This window comes from Podarcis raffonei, chromosome 15 (genome assembly GCF_027172205.1).
Source record: "Podarcis raffonei isolate rPodRaf1 chromosome 15, rPodRaf1.pri, whole genome shotgun sequence".
NCBI classification, from domain to species: domain Eukaryota; kingdom Metazoa; phylum Chordata; class Lepidosauria; order Squamata; family Lacertidae; genus Podarcis; species Podarcis raffonei.
The window spans coordinates 15,246,597-15,266,950 of NC_070616.1; the positions used below are offsets into that span (position 1 = coordinate 15,246,597).

At 45.6% G+C, this 20,354-nt stretch overlaps 1 protein-coding gene across 1 annotated transcript; it reads right to left on the minus strand.

Annotated features, from left to right (window-relative positions):
• Positions 1–706: 706 nt before the first annotated feature.
• Positions 707–20,060, minus strand: PHKG1 (phosphorylase kinase catalytic subunit gamma 1). Its single transcript, XM_053366805.1, has 10 exons — positions 20,021–20,060; positions 12,619–12,754; positions 11,500–11,675; positions 8,384–8,438; positions 7,370–7,435; positions 5,899–6,062; positions 4,556–4,646; positions 4,017–4,170; positions 2,250–2,375; positions 707–1,033 (listed from the first exon to the last, which is right to left on the minus strand). Exons 2-10 carry the CDS (start codon positions 12,699–12,701, stop codon positions 782–784), a joined length of 1,167 nt encoding a protein of 388 aa, XP_053222780.1. The 5' UTR covers positions 12,702–12,754; positions 20,021–20,060; the 3' UTR covers positions 707–781.
• Between the last annotated feature and the right edge of the window lie 294 nt (positions 20,061–20,354).

The window sequence follows — 20,354 nt, forward strand, 5'->3', positions numbered from 1 at the left end:
ATATTTCTAAGAGGTTTAAGGGCCTTGGGGCTCCTTTCCATACAGCAACTTCTCTGCCTCCTCATTTAAGCAGCCATACGCTGGGGGTGAAAAGAAGATTGCTTCACCTGTTGAGTTTCTCCAGAGGCCCTGTTGAATTTCTTCCTGTCACGCACCCCTTTTTATGTTGCATGGAGATGACCCTTCAGTGGCTGGAGTTTACCGCTTCAAAATTGTTAACAGAATCAGAATTGTGAGCTGGAAGGGGCCTCAAGGGTTATCGAGTTCAAGCCCCTGCAATGCAGGAATATTCGATGCCTGCATTTAATTTCTGAGCATATATCGCCTTGCATATTTTTGTCCACCACTCTTAGGATGAGGCTGGTTACAGGTTTAAACAATGTTTTCCCCCCCACCCCCCCAGTCCAGGAAGAAAAACCAGACAAAATTCTGCAAGTTTCTAGAGCACTACTATACTGTTATAATTTTGGTGTGTCTCAGACTGTGTAATTAAGGAAAGTATATATAATGAGAGCATGTGGTATAGTGGTTAGATTGCCAGACTAAGACTTTGGGTTCAAATCTCCACCCCAGCTCAGCCATAAAGTTCTCTGGAGATTGCTCACCCTAGCCTACCTCACAGGGTTGCAGGGAAGATAAAAATGGTGAGCAGGAAGTGTTGCTGAGCTCCATGGAGAAAAGGCAATATGAGTTGTTGTTTTTTTTAAAAGTAAATAATAAAGTTTTGCTTTAGCTGTTAACATGCTGGGAGGCTTCGCCTGACCACCGAGCGTGCTAGAACTCAGAACAACTCTTCCTCGGCTGCCAAGCTGAACAGAACGGCCTTGGGAGTGTTTTCAAAGAGAGCAGCCCGGTTCTGGGCTTCACCCTTCTTCACCCAGTGCCCATAGATCCGGAAGGCGCAAGCGTCGATCAGTTTGCGGACAGGCTTCAGGCTGTAGGGGTCCCGTTGCAGCACGTCCCTGGTGATGGGCTTGACGTTGCGGTAGTTGAGGTAGATACGGACCGATGCCAGGACAGTCAAGCAGATGACCTGGAGAGGGAGATGGAACACGTTTAGAAACTCAGTGACGAGGGCTGTAGGCTAATAAAATGAAAGGACAGCACATAGTTAAACTGCGGAATTCACTTCTGCAGGAGGCAGTGAGTGCCACCAAATTTGGATGGCTTTAAAAGAGGATTCGGGACGCGGGTGACGCTGTGGGTTAAACCACAGAGTCTAGGACTTGCCAATCAGAAGGTCGGCGGTTCGAATCCCCGCAATGGGGTGAGCTCCTGTTGCTCGGTCCCTGCTCCTGCCAACCTAGCAGTTCGAAAGCACATCAAAGGGCAAGTAGATAAATAGGTACTGCTCCGGCGGGAAGGTAAACGGCATTTCTGTGCGCTGCTCTGGTTCGCCAGAAGCGGCTTAGTCATGACCCAGAAGCTGTACGCCAGCTCCCTCGGCCAATAAAGCGAGATGAGCGCCACAACCCTAGAGTCTGTCACGACTGGACCTAATGGTCAGGGGTCCCTTTACCTTTACCTAAAAGAGGATTAGACAAATTCATGGCGGAGGAGAGAGCTATTGATGACTACTAGCCACGATGGCTCTGCTCTGCCTCCACGATCGGAAGCCGCAATGCTTCTGAATACCAGTTTCTGGAAGGAGGGTAGTGTGCTCTGGTGCTTGGATCCTGCTTGTGGGTTTCCCAGAAGCGGCATCTGGATTGGCCACTGTGAGAGCAGGATGCTGGACTAGCTGGGCTGTTGGCCTCATCCAGCAGTCCCTTATGTTTAGGGAGCATTTCATTGACTCATCGCCTGTCTTTTGACTGAGGAATCTACATCAATTTAAATGCTTTGAAATGATCTTCAGCGTCAATAATTGACTTTTGGGTGGGGGAAACCTGTTTAGATCAGGCCCAGCTTCTACACAGGACATCTGTACTACTAGGTTTAGAACAGTCTTCCCCAAGCTGTAGTCACCAGCTGTTTTGGAGACTCAACTCCCATCAGCCTCAGCCAGCACAGCTTTATGATGCCTGGGAAATGAGAGTTAAGTGATAAAAAGAACAAGGAGGAGCTTCCAGTGCACAGCAGGCCATGTCATAAAATTTTAGGGTTGGAAAGGATCTCAAGGGTCATATTCAACCCCCAGCAATGCAATAATCGCAGCTAAAGAAGGGGGAAAGGACTGAAAAGCAACATCTGGGAGTCAGACACTGGGCCAGGTGAACCCCCCAGCAGGACCTGGCTAACTCACTCACCCTGAATTTCCGGAAGGGGCTGAAATGCCGGACCTCCTCCACGACGTACTGCTGGAAGAAGGGGTGGGCGAGGGCGTCTTCCACGGTGTAGCGGTGTTGTGGCTTCACCACCAAAAAGTGGGCGATCTGTAGGCAGAGGAATCAGAGCTGGGGTTGGGTTGCAGGAAGGCTTCTGGGGCTGCTAAAGCACAAACTGGGGTCCGGACAATTTGCCATCTGCCCTGCGCCAGTCAGAGCTCACCAGCCGCAGATCATGGCCTGGCACATACCTAGCAATCAAACTCTTCTCTCTTCTTTTGCTTGCCTGATTATAAATTGTTCAGGCCTTGAATGAGGGGTCACCCATCGTTTTTAGAGACAGTGGACCCTTTCAGACTGTCTCTGTTTTCAAGGGGGATTCAATTGCACCCCAGAAAATTCAGGTGGTATAGTTAAAGGTCTGGCATTATGAGTGTGGAAGAGGAAAAAAAAATCTCAATTCAGTTTCTGCACCCTGTTTGTAATTGTTCTGACCTCTGTCCTTTGAGTTGCCTTTTCTTCCTGAGAGTCAGGAGACCTGGCAAGTGAACATAGGAAGCTACCTATATTGAAAATAAAGGAAGATTCTAGTCCTTTTGATTCTAAAAGGTAAAGGTAAAGGGACCCCTGACCATTAGGTCCAGTTGTGGCTGACTCTGGGGTTGCGGCGCTCATCTCGCTTTATTGGCCGAGGGAGCCGGCGTACAGCTTCCGGGTCATGTGACCAGCATGACTAAGCCGCTTCTGGCGAACCAGAGCAGCGCATGGAAATGCCGTTTACCTTCCCACCGGAGCGGTACCTATTTGTCTACTTGCACTTTGACGTGCTTTCAAACTGCTAGGTAGGCAGCAGCAGGGACTGAGCAATGGGAGCTCGCCCTGTGGCGGGGATTCAAACCGCTGACCTTTTGATCGACAAGTCCTAGGCTCTGTGGTTTAACCCACAGCGCCACCCGTGTCCCTTTTGATTCTAAACCAAGAGCCAATTTAAATAGGAAGCTGCTTATACAGAGTCAGGCCATCTAACTACACCAGATGTAGGGTGGTGTGGGCGGTTCCCCCACATGGGGCACCAAGCCAAGGGGGCTAATAATATAAGTACCTACTCCCAAGTACAAAAAGGAATTATTGTGAAAATAAGAAATATCTGGGCAAGGGGGCTGCCAAATGTTCTCCTTGCTCAGGACACCATATTACCAAAGTCTGTCCCTGCATCTAGCTCAGTATAGTCTACACAGACTGGCAGTGGCTCTTTGGATTTCAGAAGGGGGGCGTTCCCCACCCTATGTGGAGATGAACCTGAAACTTTCTGCATGCAACAAATATGCTCCACCACTGAGCTACAGCCCCTTTTGCTTAACAACAAAATATTATACTTTAAATCTGTTCACAGAAAGTTAGGAGGCTGCCTTATATGCAGTCAGGCCATTGGGTCCACCTTGCTCACTCTCGTCTACACCAGGCTTCCTCAACCTCGGCCCTCCAGATGTTTTGAGACTACAGTTCCCATCATCCTTGACCACTGGTCCTGCTAGCTAGGGATCATGGGAGTTGTAGGCCAAAAACATCTGGAGGGCCGAGGCTGAGGAAGCCTGGTCTACACTGAATGGCTGCAGCTCTCCTGGGTTTCAGGAAGAGGGGCCCTGCCTGGAGATAGTGTGGGTTGAAGCTGGGGCCTTGTGCATGCCAAGCAGATGCTCTGCCACGGAGCTATGGCCCTTCCGCCCTCCCTCTTGAAACACCACCCACCAGGTCCTTGACGGTGTCTGACTGATCGTCCCACTCTGGTGAGCCGAACTTGTAGTCCCCATTCATGATCATCCTCAGCATCAGCATCTGCTTCCGGTGCCAGAATGGAGGGGATCCTGCCAGCAAGGTGTACATGATGACCCCGGTGCTCCACCTGAAACAAGCAACCCCACCCCATAATTAAATGCATCTGCACCTGAGTCGTGCATAATGTAAACCAGACGCAATGCGCACCGAGAGTCACGCAGAACGAAGGGTGGATGAAGACAGAATGTTGGGTAATTCTGGTAGTGTGCTGGTGGGTGGATAACAAGGAGGGAGCCAGTCTGGCCTCTTTGGGGAGGGAATGCTGCAATCTGGGAGCAGCCACGGAGAAGGTTCTCTCATGGGTCACCACCAGCTGTGCTTCTGATGCTGATGGGATCAAGAGAAGGTGCTTCCCTGAGTACCTGAGCACCCAGGTAGGTTCCTCGAGGGGTTTGTGATCTTTTAGGTAAGTCTGCTCCCCCACCCCATGATGATATATTGGTTCTGCTTACATGTCAACTTCCTTCCCATAACCTGGATGGTCTGGATCCATGGAACATTCTAGTATTTCGGGAGCCAAGTAGCCAGGAGTTCCACAGATCTCTGCAAAGAAAAGGAATAAAAAGCTAAATACTTGTTAAAAGTAATATCAGTTAGTATTAATTATTATTAAAATCCTGCTAAACCCATTGGCTCAAAGCAAGTTAAGAACCTAAGAAGAGCCTGTTGGATCGGGGCAAGACCTATCTAGTTCAGCATCCTGTTCTCACAGTGGCCAACCAGATGCGTGTGGGAAACATGCCAGTTTCAGGATTTTTTGTCTAGGCAGATGCTGCAGGACTGTATGATTCTGGGCTTGTAAAATGGGGAAGGGCTTTGACTCATGGTTTGCACAGTGAGGTTTTCTAGGCTCAATCTACAGCACCTCTAGGTAAGTGTTTGGAAAAGACCCCTGTCTGAAACCCTGGCTGGCCAGTGCGCACAGTACTAAACTAGATGGACTCAGTATAGAGCAGGGATGGGGAACTTCTGGCCCTGGAGCAGAATGCATCCCTTAAATCTAAGGCTGTAGGAAGGAATTTATTTCTGCTCTGCTCTGCTCTGTCTACAAAGCATGCAACACTGTTTCCCTTCCACTGCAGTTCGCCTTCTGGCAAAAACTACATTATTCATCTCTTAGCAATGGCAAAATTTTACCTAATTCCACGCCATTCATTTCAGGGCAAAGGAACACAATGCAAATTAGCGGGAAAGTCATCAACAATACATGGTTTGCGGGCAGAAAACAGCAACAGGGAACACCAATAATGTTTGTTGGATTTGTTTCCATTCTGGACACAAGATGAATAAAACAAACATGCAGCAATTTCCCTCAGAGTTCTCTGGCCTCCCTTAGGAGCTGTGCCATAACTTTGAACTTTTCTATTTCCAAGCTGTGACACTTTAGGATTTACAGTTTCTATTCTTTGTTTTCTTTCTGTCTGTCACGTTTGCACTTTCTTTTTGTTAACAAATCAAATAATAATATAAAACCCTTTGCTTGCTTGGGTACAATGGTGAATGTGTGTGTGTGTTTAAGTTTCCATATTGTACCAAGGTAAGAGTCCCACCCACTTGCTCCACCCACTTTTTGCTCCACCCACTTTTTGCCTCTGGTCCCACCCACTCCAGCCAGTGGCCCCCTGGTGGTTTTCCTGTAAGGGAATGTGGCCCTTGGGTTGAAAAAGGTTCCCACCCCTGATATGGAGCAGCTTCATAAGTTCCTACTTTTTTTTTAGGGGGCAAGGGTTAGAATGCAGTCTCCACCATCACCACCCCACAGTTTCTTATCTTTGCCATAAGCCCGCCATGTCACCTTTGAGCTTTTCGTCTCTGTGCAGCTGACAGGAGAAGCCAAAGTCGGTCAGTTTGATGTTCATGTCATCGTCCAGAAGGATGTTCTCTGGCTTGAGATCCCTGTGGACAATGTTCATGCTGTGGAGATACTGGATGACTTCCAGGAGAGCACGCATGATCTTCCTGCAAGGAGAGAGAGCGGACGCTTCTTAGCAAAAGGAAACCATCCAAAGGAGAAGATGGGCGTCCCTGTTCTTTATTGCTTTGCTGGAAGTATGTAGATGCATGGATGGATAGATCAGGGGAGCCTGTCCGGTACCCTCCAGATGTTGCTGGAATCTCCCATCATCCCTGACCATTGGCCATACTGGCTGGGCCTGATGAAGTCCAGCAACATCTGGAGGGCATCACATTGCCTAACCCAGAGAGAAAGAGAAACATAAACAACTCAATATTTTAGTGTGGCAGCACCAACAATTTGGAACTCCCTTCCTATTAACATCAGGAAGGTGCCTTCAATGTACTCTTTTTATGCACCTTCTTAAAACATTGATTAGACAACCCTACCCGTTTGTTCAGAAAGCTGGCACAAGTTTTAATCTGTTTTTAGTCCGTTGTTATTTTACCTTTTCAAAAGTCTTATTGTTCTTAATTCTTCTTATTGGTAATTTTATTGTTTTATCTGTTTTTGCAAATCGCTTTGAGGGTTTTTTTTGTACAACCAAGTGCCGTATAAATTTTATGAAAATACACACACACACACAAAGAGTCTACAAAAAGTGAGGCTAGAGGGAAATGAAATGCACCCTAAATTGATAACGAGAAACAGATAAAGTTGCTATTGTAGTATACTTCTCTTGTCTTTTTATCAACTTTTTTTTTTACAATTGTATAATTATAACACAGACATAGAAATATAAGGCTGTCACCACACAGCCCCATAGGAGGATTTGTAGTGCTAGATTTGCATGAAGTCGAGGTGGGGAGCAAAAAGAGAAGGCAGGTTTTAAAATGGTGGCTTTCAACAACAGGAGAGATTTGAATAAAGTAAGGATGGAGAGACATGAGATGCTCTGAGGAGATGGGGGAGTTGGGTGGGAGTTGGCAAGCAATGTGAGCAGGGGAGCAGCACCCACCCACAGTTGTTGGCGATAACACAGAGATCCTGGCATTCCAGGGAACAACCCTTTCTAATCAATCCTGTCCAAAGATTAATTCACAGGACACTTGTCTTCAGAGCAAATCTGTTCTCTCTCTCGGGCTCAGACCCAGACTTCTTATTACAGCGGTTCGTGTCTCTAGAAAACCCAACTCCCAATATTTTGCCATGCTCCGGTGCGAGCAAAAACCCAGACCTGGGGTGCAGAGGCATGGGGATAGGTTGACAACTCTAATCAAGCCTCACAACAGCCCTGTGTGGTAGTCCGGTATTATCACCCCCATTTTGTCTCTGTAGGGCGGTTGAAACAGACGGGGCTGAAATGCCTTACCTGGTTTCCTTCTCACTTAAGGTCACCTTCTCTGTGAGGTAATCAAAAAGCTCCCCTCTCTTCATTCTAAGTTGAGGGAGGGGAAACAAAATTACATCAAAAATAAGCTAAATAAGAAGCCAAGGGCATTAGCTGATGTGGGGAAGGTTGAAGGCTTCACAACTCCTCTTTCCCCTTTTACAGATCGAACAGCACTCCTAAAACTTCCAATGTTTACTTCAACTGGCCTCCAAATCTCAGGGTTTTGGGGTGTGTTTTTTTTTAAGCCTCTGGTCCTCATGGTTCAAAGGATAAGCTTGGTCAGAAATGGGGATATGGCCTAGTAAGATCTCAGTCAGGTCAGGATACATATTTAAAGCACTCAAGGGAATCAGAATTTCTGCCAGAAGATACATTTGGATACATTCTAATGACTGTATCATTATGAATGAATTATGGTATATGCTTTGACAGATAATAGATATGTGAAGAGAAGTAAGAAAAAGTGTGTCTGAAAAGGATGTTAGAAGAATTTGCTTACTCAGAGTGCATTAAAAATGTATCAAGAATGTTTGTACAGGAAAAACTCCGGTTAAAGCAGCCGCCACACCAGCTATTACACAAATGCGGGGTGACTAAAAATAGACCCCCAAGGATCTGTGACAGCAGCAGAGACCTTAGCAAAGGTTATGGGGAAATCTGAGCCAGCCCCACAACAGAGAGGCGGAGAGACGAACAGCTGCTCCCTTCATGCCATGGGAACGTTTATCGTTGACCATTGCGAGAAGCAGGAGGCTTGGCTTGATGAACCTTTGCTCTGATCCAGCAGGGATCTTCTTGGATTTCAAAACAGGTGACCCACGAATATGGTGACTCGAGCCTGTATGCAGGCGAGTAGCTGCATTTTTCACTAGCTGAAATGCTCCCCAAACCATTTCCAAACATTATATTGTTTGTAAGCCCCAGCCTGGATGCCCATGGCAAAATCTCGCTCTTTCAGTATGATGCGCTGGTTAAAAAAACACCAGTACTTACAGGTCGAACACCAGGAAGAAGAACGTGTTGGATTCAAAGCTGTCCTTCAGCTGGACTGCAAAAGAAAAGATGGTCTTCTTAGCAATGTGGGATCACCTTTGAAGCACTCACCACCTCCACAAAATCTGGGCTTGAAAGCTGAACTGGGCTTTTTACAAACTGTTCTATACCACTCTAATGTTGATGATGTCTTTCCTTCAAGATATCCTAGGAACTGTAGTTAAAAATCAGTGCGGATATCTGTGCAAGATCAACTGGGGAAGCTAGTTTATATCATTTCTGACCCAGTGTAAATTAAACTTTAAAAGCTGGCATCACTAGATCAGGTCCATTCATTTTGTTGTATTAGTTAAACTAAATAGCTTTAATTGGATTTTGAATAAATGTGCAATTCATTGTTTTGAATTTTATTGTGATGGCCTGAAAAGGTTTGGGAAACTCTGGTCTAGATCACTTTACTGGCTCTGGCCCAGATATGAGACTGGGAAGGATCCTTCCTGCCCCCTGCTTTCCAAGGCCATTTAACTGGAGATCCCTGAGCAATGGTGCATTGTAATTCAGCTCCACCAGGCCTGCTCTTCCTCACCTGTCACCTGGGGCCAGCCACGCCACCAGACTGGTCATGTGACCTCCTGGGGTTGATGGGAGTTTGAGTCCAGCATCATCCAGAAGACCACAAAGCACAATTGTCCCCCAAGGATTGAGGCCCCTAATGTCTAAAAGACTCCCTTTTCCCCTACAGACCCTCTCAGATGTTAAGCTCTGCAGAGGGGACCCCAAGAGGTATGGGGAATGACAGGCTGGGACAGGGCTTTCTCTGTGGTAGCCCCTAGATTGGGAAACTCCCTCCCCACAGATGTGCATCTAAGCACCTTCACTGTAGAGCAGATTATAATTGTCACACACCTTATGGTGAACAGCAGGTATGAAATAATTTAAATTAAATTAAAATGGTGCATAAATAGCACATTGGGAGAGATGTGATCATATAAGGAAAGCAATAGATAAATTCCACTGTGATGCCTGTAAAATGTTGAAATGTATGTTTGTTTAAAAATCCTTTGTGGATGGCGTGACTCAGGCAGGGTGACTCAGCAAAGTCAGTCTGGGACATTTTGGCTGCCTGAGGCAAAAGGCAAGTCGCTTCATGTACAGAAGCTGACTGGACTGGCAGTTAAAACTTATTTTAACACTGGCAATGGGATGGATGTCTCCGCCACACCTGAAGCCAACAGGCAAGTGATGGCAGAGGGAGACTGGGGGCCAGGCGCAAGGACAGGTTGTATGACATACAGAAGGTTTGCTGGCTGCTCAATGGTAGGCCCCATAGCTCAAGGACGTTAGCATACCCTCCAACACTTTGAAGCCAAAATCCAGGATGCCATCTTCCTGTTTTCCATCACACAAACCCAGCGGCCATTTTGGTTGCCTTGACCTCATGTGATTCATGCTGTGGTACCATCCCCCACCCCCAATGCACCTTTTTGGGGGCACAGGAATACTGTATAGGAAGCTGCCATATATCTCTTGCAGACTATTGATCTAGGTGAGTAATGTCAACACTGACTGTCTGTGGCATTCCAGGGTTTCATAAATTGAGTCTTTTCAAGCCCTACCTGGAGATGCTGTCAAGGACTGAACCCAGGATCTTCTGCATGCAGAGCAGATGCTCTGCCACTAAACTACGGCCCTTTCCCAAAGAATAAAGCATGATTCTAGTCCTCATTGTTCTGATTTGAATAAGAAGATAGAAACAGTCTTATATTCACTCAGGCTATTGGTCTACCTAGCTCTGCAATATCTACAATGTGTGGGTCATTCTTATCCCTACCTGGAATTGCCGCCAGGGATTGAAACTGCTGCCTTCTGCATGCAAAGCAGATGCAGTAACTGAGAAATTGCTGCCATTTCATACTAATGAAAAGCTACCCCTGATCTCTCTGCCTCTAGGTGGTTCTGGCCCTGGAACCAACCGATCCTCTGCTTGGCTGATCCACTGTGCACATGTCTAGGAAATCTTCCAAGGCAGAGGCTGTCAACCCCTTGCTGTCAAAACTCCCTGGAATCAGCTCTGGAATTACAAATGGGTCCCAGAAGCACATTAGGCACCTCTGTACAAATGCCATGAGGCAAGGAGCAGATAGCAAGAAGAGGGAAGCCTTTTCCTGGGAGTGCCTGGTCCTCCTTAAGTTATAGCCTGTGTGTTACTGTAATGCTGATTCATCAGCACATCGAAAATATGATAGCTGGGGCCATGTGGGGATCTCGCAGGGGCTGGATTTAAAGCAGGGGTGTGTCAAATGAGAACACCATCTATTACAAGGAGGAAAACCGTGTCCACCGTTGCGAATGACCAAGGGAAGCAGAACGAGGAGGGGTTTTTTTGTGGCATGGAAATTTTACTCTCTCGACACTGCAAATGTCACACAAGGAATTGAGACGCTGCCGCACAGGTGTTTATAACAAGATCCCAGACCAGATTTCCCCCCATCGTTCCTCACACCCATCAATTCATAATTTTCCAAATGCAATTTCTATTCTCATCAAAACATTTTGCACATATGTTTGCTTTTACTTAAGTTGCATTGTTTTTATTTTATTTGTTATTCTTGCATGTCAATGAGGTGTGGGTTCTTTTTAAAATTGGAAAAAAGGAAGAAGATTACATTTCAGGGAAATGGGTGGGGTGCCGGAGTTTTTGTCGCATTTATGTTTGAGGAGATGGAGAAGGATTTCTGTGAGGGTTCTTTCTTCTATGCCTCAAATCATCTCCCCAGGGGTCTACCCAGCTTGTGGGCTTCTTAAAATGGGCATCTTGCTGGCCACTGTGAGAACAGAACGCTGGGCCAAATGGGTCGCTCTTGGCCTGATCCAGCAGCCAGGCTCTCCTTATGCTCTTACCCAGAGCATTTGAAACAGCAGCACATTTATCCTGAGAAATGGCAGGACGCAGGGTTCAGAATCATAAAGACAAAGCAAATCCACAGGCATGATCTCGAGGTCTAGGTCCTTCACTTCAGTGAAAATAACAGCCAGCAGACTCCATTTTTTGCCTCCACCCCCCAATTCATAGCTGTTGTTCCGTCAGAACTTTCTGGAACCAAAGCCTGACTTACTAACGTTTGGGTGTCCAGACACCTTCTGGAGTATGTCAATTTCTTTCAGAGTGGCATCCCTCAACTCCTTGACTTCTTCTGGAGACAGATTCCCAGCTGTGATATCTATGATTTTCACTGCATATTCTTCTCTTGTAACTTTATGAATGCAGCGCCGGACAACGCTGCTCACTCCCCTGGAAGGGCAGAGCAGACAAAAGAGGTTTTAGGCAAGAATTAAACCCTATATCTACACTCTATCTACAAATATATAGATACTAGGGCCAGTGTGGTGTAGTTGTTAGAGTGTCAAACTAAAATCTGAGAAAACAGGGTTCACATCCCACTCCATCCTCAACTAAGAAGCTCACTGGATGCCCATGGGTGCCATCCACTGCCCCTCCCGGCCTAGCCCACCTCACAGGGTTGTTGTGGGGACTAATTCAGGAGGGGAGGGGGAGAACTATGCGCTATGCCATCTCCTTGGAGAAAATGCAATGAAAAAAATCAATCCTCCTTTTCCTTTAAGGAACTCAATGACAACCATGGGAGGTAGGCTAGGCTGAGAGACAGTGACTGGTCCCCAAGGCCATCCACTTTCAAGTGGGGATTTTGAACCATTTTGTATTATGCCATACCCTCCAAAGCAGCCATGTTGTGCTATAACCCCTGCTCCCAGCTGCCATTTTGTGTTATGGCACACACTCCCATGGCAGCCATTTTGTTACTGGCACTTTCTCAAATTGCCAACCGGTCCAAAAAAAGGTGATTGGCAGGATCAATAGGAGTCACCTGCACCTGTCAAAGTGGCTGGCCCAGGAATGGGGGAACTCAGGATTGTGCCCATCAGCCAGATCAAGCCCTCCACCCCATGCTATGAAAGATAATATAGTGCATCAACAGCTATAGGCCATGGTGGCTGGATGGAACCTCCATGTCCAATAGCAGTATACTTGAGAACTACAGTTGCTAGAAATAGGACTCTTGTGCTATATGTGTATGTGTGTGTGTTATATTGTCCTGGCAAAAGCTTTCCAATTGCCACAACTGGTTGATTTGACATCCATATTCTGGTTCTGAGGGACATGCAGCCTATTAACTAGCAAGATTAATCCCATATATTTCATTTCATTTTATTACCTTCCCAGGATTTCCTTTGGCTCATATTTCTCATAAAATTCCCCAGATGTATGGCTGTCCGGCACTTCTTCAGTCTTGGTCATCTTGGCCTGATTTCCAGCAACCTTCTAGAGGTTTACTTCAAGATGACAAAAAGCTGTAAAGAAACAAACAAGCAAAAACACCCACAGGAAATCTTGAAAACACAGACATTTTGGATTTGGAAGGTTTTAACAATATTTTTGGGTGGCATGCATATCTGTGGTATGACAAGGTTAAAGCACATAAAAGTTTTAAAAACCATATTGTCAGAAAAGCACTATTAAATGTCTGGGTCAGATATAAAGACTTGCTGGAAAACAAAACTCCAAGGTGGCTATCGCCAATGGAAGCAAAGGCTGTTAAAAAGTCTAATATGGAGTCAAAGTGGCCAAGATACTGGGAAATCTTGGAAAAGGAAGGGGACAAATTGAGATTGCAGAGTTTTGAGAAATTAAAAGGGAAGGTGAGAGATTGGTTGCATTATCATCAAATAAATGAAGTGTTTAAAATGGACAGTAAAATTGGCTTCCAGGTGGAAAAATCAAAATTGGAGACAGAATTGTTAGAACCAAGTACCAAAAATTTGTCAAAAATGTATAATCTGCTGCTGAAATGGAATACACAAGATGAAACGGTTAAATCAGCTATGATTAAATGGGCTCAGGACATTGGTCATAATATTTTGTTTGCTGATTGGGAAAAGTTGTGGACCACCGGGACGAAATTTACGGCATGTAATGCCTTAAGAGAAAATATTATGAAAATGATCTATAGGTGGTACATAACCCCAGTCAAGCTTGCAAAGATTTACCATTTGCCTGACAATAAATGTTGGAAATGTAAAGAAAAGGAAGGTACATTCTTTCACCTCTGGTGGACGTGCCCGAAGATTAAGGCATTCTGGGAAATGATCTATAATGAACTTAAAAAGGTATTTAAATATACTTTCACCAAGAAACCAGAGGCCTTTCTCTTGGGTATTGTCGGCCAAGGGGTGTTAAAGACAGATACAACTTTCTTCATGTATGCTACAACAGCAGCTAGAATACTCATTGCGAAGTACTGGAAGACGCAAGATCTACCCACACTGGAAGAATGGCAGATGAAGGTGATAGACTACATGGGCTTGGCAGAAATGACGAGCAGAATCCGAAACCAGGGAAGAGAAGCAGTGCAAGAAGATTGGAAAAAGTTTAAGGACTATTTAAAGAAATACTACAAAATTAATGAGAGTTAGAATGATGTTGGATTGGAAAGTAAATGGTTACTATTAGTAATGGTTAAGACAAGGAGAATAAGGAAGATTAGCTTGAATTTTTATTGAAATAAGGGAAGATTTGCTGAGTAATTGATAAGAACTTGGAATACAGAGAAGGGAGGCATGAGGAAGTCGGGGAAGAAAGGTGTAAGAAACTAAGATATGAAATGGTACATGTTTTTTGTTTTGATTGTGTTTTTTGTTTGTTTATGTATTTGTTATATGTTTGTGTTGTTATAAAAATCTGTAATAAAAAATTATCATAAAAAAAAAAACACCCACAGGAAATTAGCTGTCTTCTCCAACATATACCAAATCTTATTGCAGGAGAGGGGATCCAGAAGGCCTGGGAGTCAATTGCGGCCCTCTACACTTCTCTAACTGGCCCTCAGGACTCTTCTCATTCCACACACCCCCTTCACAGGCCATGCCCCTCAACAGCAGTACTCTGTATGCTCCTCAAGTGTTTATGCCCGACTGGGATGTGCCCTTGAACTGTGATCACAGCACTTGCCTTACCTGGACAATGAACAGAGAAGGGTATGTGTGAAAAATTGCCTGCTTAAAAAGTTAAAATTCACATTCCTTGCTCTGCCCACTTTTGCCACTGGCCGAGCGCGCCACAGGGATGTGGCCCTCAAAAAGTTGCTCAGAAGGGAAAGTGGCCCTTGGACTGAAAATAGGTTTTTATTTCAACTTTCTTATCAAAGAAGAAGAAGAATTCCTTGTGTTGATCTTGTATTATTTTGTTGTCACTGCTTGTTTTTTCCATTGTGTGTATAGTCTGATTTTGTTGCTAGATACAATTTCCAAAAAAGGTCCCCCATTCTTGACATGGGATGTTGCCCAACGTTAGTCAAATCCACAGTATCCTGAAGTGCAGTTAGTGCAAAATGCTACAGCACAATTGCTGACAGGAGTGGGGTCTTGTCAGCATTTAACGCCTGTGCTCTAAGATCTGCCCTGGTTGCCGATTTGTTCCCGAGCCAAGATAAAGGTATTACGATTAGTATGCAAAGCCCTTTGCAGCATGCAACATTGCCTTATCCTATATACAAGCCCACTAGACTGCTTCCACCTGCGGAATTGGCACTATTACACATGCTAGGTGATTATATTCATTACGTTTTTGCAATAAATCAATCTTCTGGTGTGGTGGGACCCACACTTTGGAACTCCCTGCCAATTGACACCAGGCAGGTGACTTCACTGCACCCTTTTTGGCACTTGCTAAAATGTTTTCCCCCTTCATGGTTCACTGCCTTGCCGTGGCGAAGGGGCTTGAAGAACTCAAAGAAGCTATGAACTACGCCGAGCAGGGCACACAAGATGAACAGGTCATAGTGGAGAGTTTTGACCAAACGTGATCCACCTGGAGGAGGAACCGGCAAGCCACTCCAGTATCCTTGCCAAGAAAACTCCATGGACAAAGACAACAGGCATATAAAAGTTATGACGCTGGAAGATGAGCCCCTCAGGTCGGAAGGCGTCCAACATGCTACTGGGGAAGAGCGGAGGACAAGTACAAGTAGATCCAGAGCTGATGAAGCGGCTGGGCCAAAGCCGAAAGGACGCTCAGTTGCGGATATGCCTGGAAGCGAAAGGAAAGTCCAATGCTGTAAAGAAAAATATTGCATAGGAACCTGGAATGTAAGAACCATGAACCTAGGTAAGTTGGAGGTGGTCAAAAATGAGATGGCAAGAATAAATATTGACATCCTGGGCATCAGTGAACTAAAATGGACGGGAATGGGCGAATTCAGTTCGGATGACCATCACATCTACTACTGTGGGCAAGAAACCCGTAAAAGAAATGGAGTGGCCCTCATAGTCAACAAAAGAGTGGCGAAAGCTGTACTGGGATGCAATCTCAAAAATGATAGAATGATCTCGATACGAATCCAAGGCAGACCTTTTAACATCACAGTAATCCAAGTTTATGCACCAACCACTGGTGCTGAAGAAACTGAAATAGACCAATTCTATGAAGACTTACAAGACCTTATAGAAGTGACACCAAAGAAGGATGTTCTTCTCATTATAGGGGATTGGAATGCTAAAGTAGGGAATCAAGAGATAAAAGGAACAACTGGCAAGTTTGGCCTTGGAGATCAAAACGAAGCAGGGCAAAGGCTAATAGAGTTCTGTCAAGAGAACAAGCTGGTCATCACAAACACGCTTTTCCAACAACACAAGAGACGACTCTACACATGGACATCACCAGATGGGCAGTATCGAAATCAGATTGATTATATTCTCTGCAGCCAAAGATGGAGAAGCTCTATACAGTCAGCAAAAACAAGACCTGGAGCTGACTGTGGCTCAGATCATCAGCTTCTTATAGCAAAATTCAAGCTTAAACTGAAGAAAGTAGGAAAAACCACTGGGCCGGTAAGATACAATCTAAGTCAAATCCCTTATGAATACACAGTGGAAGTGAGGAACAGGTTTAAGGATTTAGATTTGGTGGACAGAGTGCCTGAAGAACTATGGATGGAGGCTCGTAACATTGTACAGGAGGCAGCAACGAAAACCATCCCAATGAAAAGGAAATGCAAGAAAGCAAAGTGGCTGTCCAACGAGGCCTTACAAATAGCGGAGGAGAGAAGGCAAGCAAAATGCGAGGGAGATAGTGAAAGATACAGGAAATTGAATGCAGATTTCCAAAGAATAGCAAGGAGAGACAAGAAGGCCTTCTTAAACGAGCAATGCAAACAAATAGAGGAAAACAACAGAATAGGAAGAACCAGAGATCTGTTCAAGAAAATTGGAGATATGAAAGGAACATTTCGTACAAAGATTACCACAATAAAGGACAAAAGTGGTAAGGACCTAACAGAAGCAGAAGACATCAAGAAGAGGTGGCAAGAATACACAGAGGAATTATACCAGAAAGATATGGATGTCTCGTACACCCCAGGTAGTGTGGTTGCTGACCTTGAGCCAGACATCCTGGAAAGTGAAGTCAAATGGGCCTTAGAAAGCACTGCAAATAACAAGGCCAGAGGAAGCGATGGTATTCCAGCTGAACTATTTAAAATTTTAAAAGATGATGCTGTTAAGGTGCTACACTCAATATGCCAGCAAATTTGGAAAACTCAGCAGTGGCCAGAAGATTGGAGAAGATCAGTCTACATCCCAATCCCAAAGAAGGGCAGTGCCAAAGAATGCTCCAACTACCGCACAATTGCACTCATTTCACACGCTAGCAAGGTTATGCTTAAAATTCTACAAGGAAGGCTCAAACAGTATGTGGATCGAGAACTCCCAGAAGTGCAAGCTGGATTTAGAAGAGGCAGAGGAACCAGAGACCAAATTGCAAACATGCGCTGGATTATGGAGAAAGCTAGAGAGTTCCAGAAAGACATCTACTTCTGCTTCATTGACTATGCAAAAGCCTTTGACTGTGTCGACCACAGCAAACTATGGCAAGTTCTCAAAGAAATGGGAGTGCCTGATCACCTCATCTGTCTCCTGAGAAATCTCTATGTGGGACAAGAAGCTACAGTTAGAACTGGATATGGAACAACTGATTGGTTCAAAATTGGGAAAGGCGTACGACAAGGCTGTATTTTGTCTCCCTGCTTATTTAATTTATACGCAGAATACATCATGCGAAAGGCTGGGCTGGATGAATCCCAAACTGGAATTAAGATTGCTGGAAGAAATATCAACAACCTCAGATATGCAGATGACACAACCTTGATGGCAGAAAGTGAGGAGGAATTAACGAACCTTTTAATGAGGGTGAAAGAGGAGAGCGCAAAATATGGTCTGAGGCTCAACATCAAAAAAACGAAGATCATGGCCACTGGTCCCATCACCTCCTGGCAAATAGAAGGGGAAGAAATGGAGGCAGTGAGAGATTTTACTTTCTTGGGCTCCATGATCACTGCAGATGGTGACAGCAGCCACGAAATTAAAAGACGCCTGCTTCTTGGGAGAAGGGCAATGACAGGCCTAGACAGCATCTTGAGAAGTAGAGACGTCACCTTGCCAACAAAGGTCCGTATAGTTAAAGCCATGGTTTTCCCAGTAGTGATGTATGGAAGTGAGAGCTGGACCATAAAGAAGGCTGATCGCCAAAGAATTGATGCTTTTGAATTATGGTGCTGGAGAAGACTCTTGAGAGTCCCATGGACTGCAAGAAGATCAAACGCATCCATTCTTAATGAAATCAGCCCTGAGTGCTCACTGGAAGGACAGATCGTGAAGCTGAGGCTCCAGTACTTTGGCCACCTCATGAGAAGAGAAGACTCCCTGGAGAAGACACTGATGCTGGGAAAGATGGAGGGCACAAGGAGAAGGGGGCGACAGAGGATGAGATGGTTGGATAGTGTTCTCGAAGCCACAAACATGAGTCTGACCAAACTGCGGGAGGCAGTGGAAGACAGGAGTGCCTGGCGTGCTCTGGTCCATGGGGTCACGAAGAGTCGGACACGACTAAACGACTAAACAACAACAAAAATGTTTTCGTTTAGGCAAGTCTACCCAGACATGCAGAATGTTGGTGTATGTTTTAATTGGATTGTTTGTTTATTAAAATGTTTTCAATAGCTTCAATAGCTGATAATTTTATTGTGGTTTTTTTTTAAACTGCTTTGAGGTTTATAGCAACTTATCTTGCAGTAATAGGATTGTGTCAAATTGGCTTGTAGTTCCCCTTGAAGTCTATGGGACGAATGAAGCCAGTGAAGTCTAGTGAGAGCCAGAGTAGTGCAGTAGTAGTGTCGTGTTGGACAAGGACCTGGGAGAAACTGGGTGCAAATCCCCAGTTAGCCATGAAACTCCCTGGGTGACCCTTGGGGGGTCAGTTGCTGCCCCTTAGCCTAACCCTCCTCACAGGGTTGTTGTAGGGATTAATTGATATGAGGGAGGACCATGTACACCACCTTGAACTCCTTGAAACAAAAAGGTGGGATATAATTGCAATAACCAAAAAACATACATCTGAAATCTCATTGGTTTCAATGGGCTCAGCCTTCTATGGGGAAGAAGGGAATCTTCATTCCAGGACCCAGGGTTCCTCACCCTTCTCATGCCCTGATCCCCCATACAATTAGGTAAAGGTAAAGGGACCCCTGACCGTTAGGTCCAGTCGTGGCCGACTCTGGGGTTGTGGCGCTCATCTCGCTTTATTGGCTGAGGGAGCCGGTGTACAGCTTCCGGGTCATGTGGCCAGCATGACTAAGCCGCTTCTGGCGAACCAGAGCAGCGCTCGAAAAAGCCGTTTACCTTCCCACCGGAGCGGTACCTATTTATCTACTTGCACTTTGACGTGCTTTCAAACTGCTAGGTTGGCGGGAGCAGGGACCGAGCAACGGGAGCTCACCCCGTCGTGGGGATTCGAACCGCCGCCGACCTTCCGATCGGCAAGTCCTAGGCTCTGTGGTTTAACCCACAGTGCCACCCGCATCCCATACAATTAGGCTTGCTTAAAAACAAACAAGCCATTAGTGACAATTGAAGCTTTAAAAAAGCCTATGGTCACAACCGAACGGCACAGAAGGGGAGGGTTAACCTTCCCCTCATTTTGTGCTGTGACACAAAATCACACTCCCACTCGCAATTGTGGCATGAGGCTTCAAAATAGCCTGCCATTGGCTCTGACAGCCCAGTCCACCTCAGGACATAATCCTTGGAGGCATGTGCAGAGTACAAGCCTCTCATTCCACTGGTACCCACACAGGCAGCTCATATGCATTTGGGTTTTAAAGCAAGCAGCTTTGAGAGCTTCAGGGTCAAAAGTGTGACCTCGGTTCCAGATGTATCGGGGACTAACTGTGATTTCCGAGCAGCGAGGAAAAAGCCACACTCTGGACAAGCTGTGCTCTGCTTTAGTTCAAGCTGAACCCAAGTGCAAATTCAGCTCTGTTTCCAGGCATACTCAGCCCCACCCCAACAAACACATTGTCTTAGAAAGTAATCATTACACCTGCATAAACGTAGGATGGTCTCCAACTAAGCCCTACTCAGAGTAGTCCCACTGGAATTAATGGGCCTGTGTATATCATGCTCATCATTTTCAGGGAGGCTGTCCTGAGTATAATAAATGCCTTGCCCCCCTCCTAAATCTCTTTGCTGAATAGGAGCAATTTCTGGACGAAGTAAACTGGTACTCACCATTACCTTCCTTTCTCTCAAACTGTTCACTTAATCCGGCAGGCAACTCCAGAAACAAATTGCCTCGATTATGTTGAGGCTACAACAAACCAGCCTTCTGTTAATTTGCTGTGGGTGCTGTTCCGCCGCTGTGGGAACACCAATGCCCAAAATAAAAACGGTCATGCAACCTGGGAGCTGGTCCAGCCCTACGGTTTGAGCATGCTGAACTGCTGGAGTGTTTATTTAGGAGTGACCCTGCTTTGAGGTGAAGGAGCAGCTCAGCAGAGGCAACAACGCTCTCTCTGAGTTGCTGGAGTGACACTGAACAGGGTGGTCAAATCCTCACCTCTAA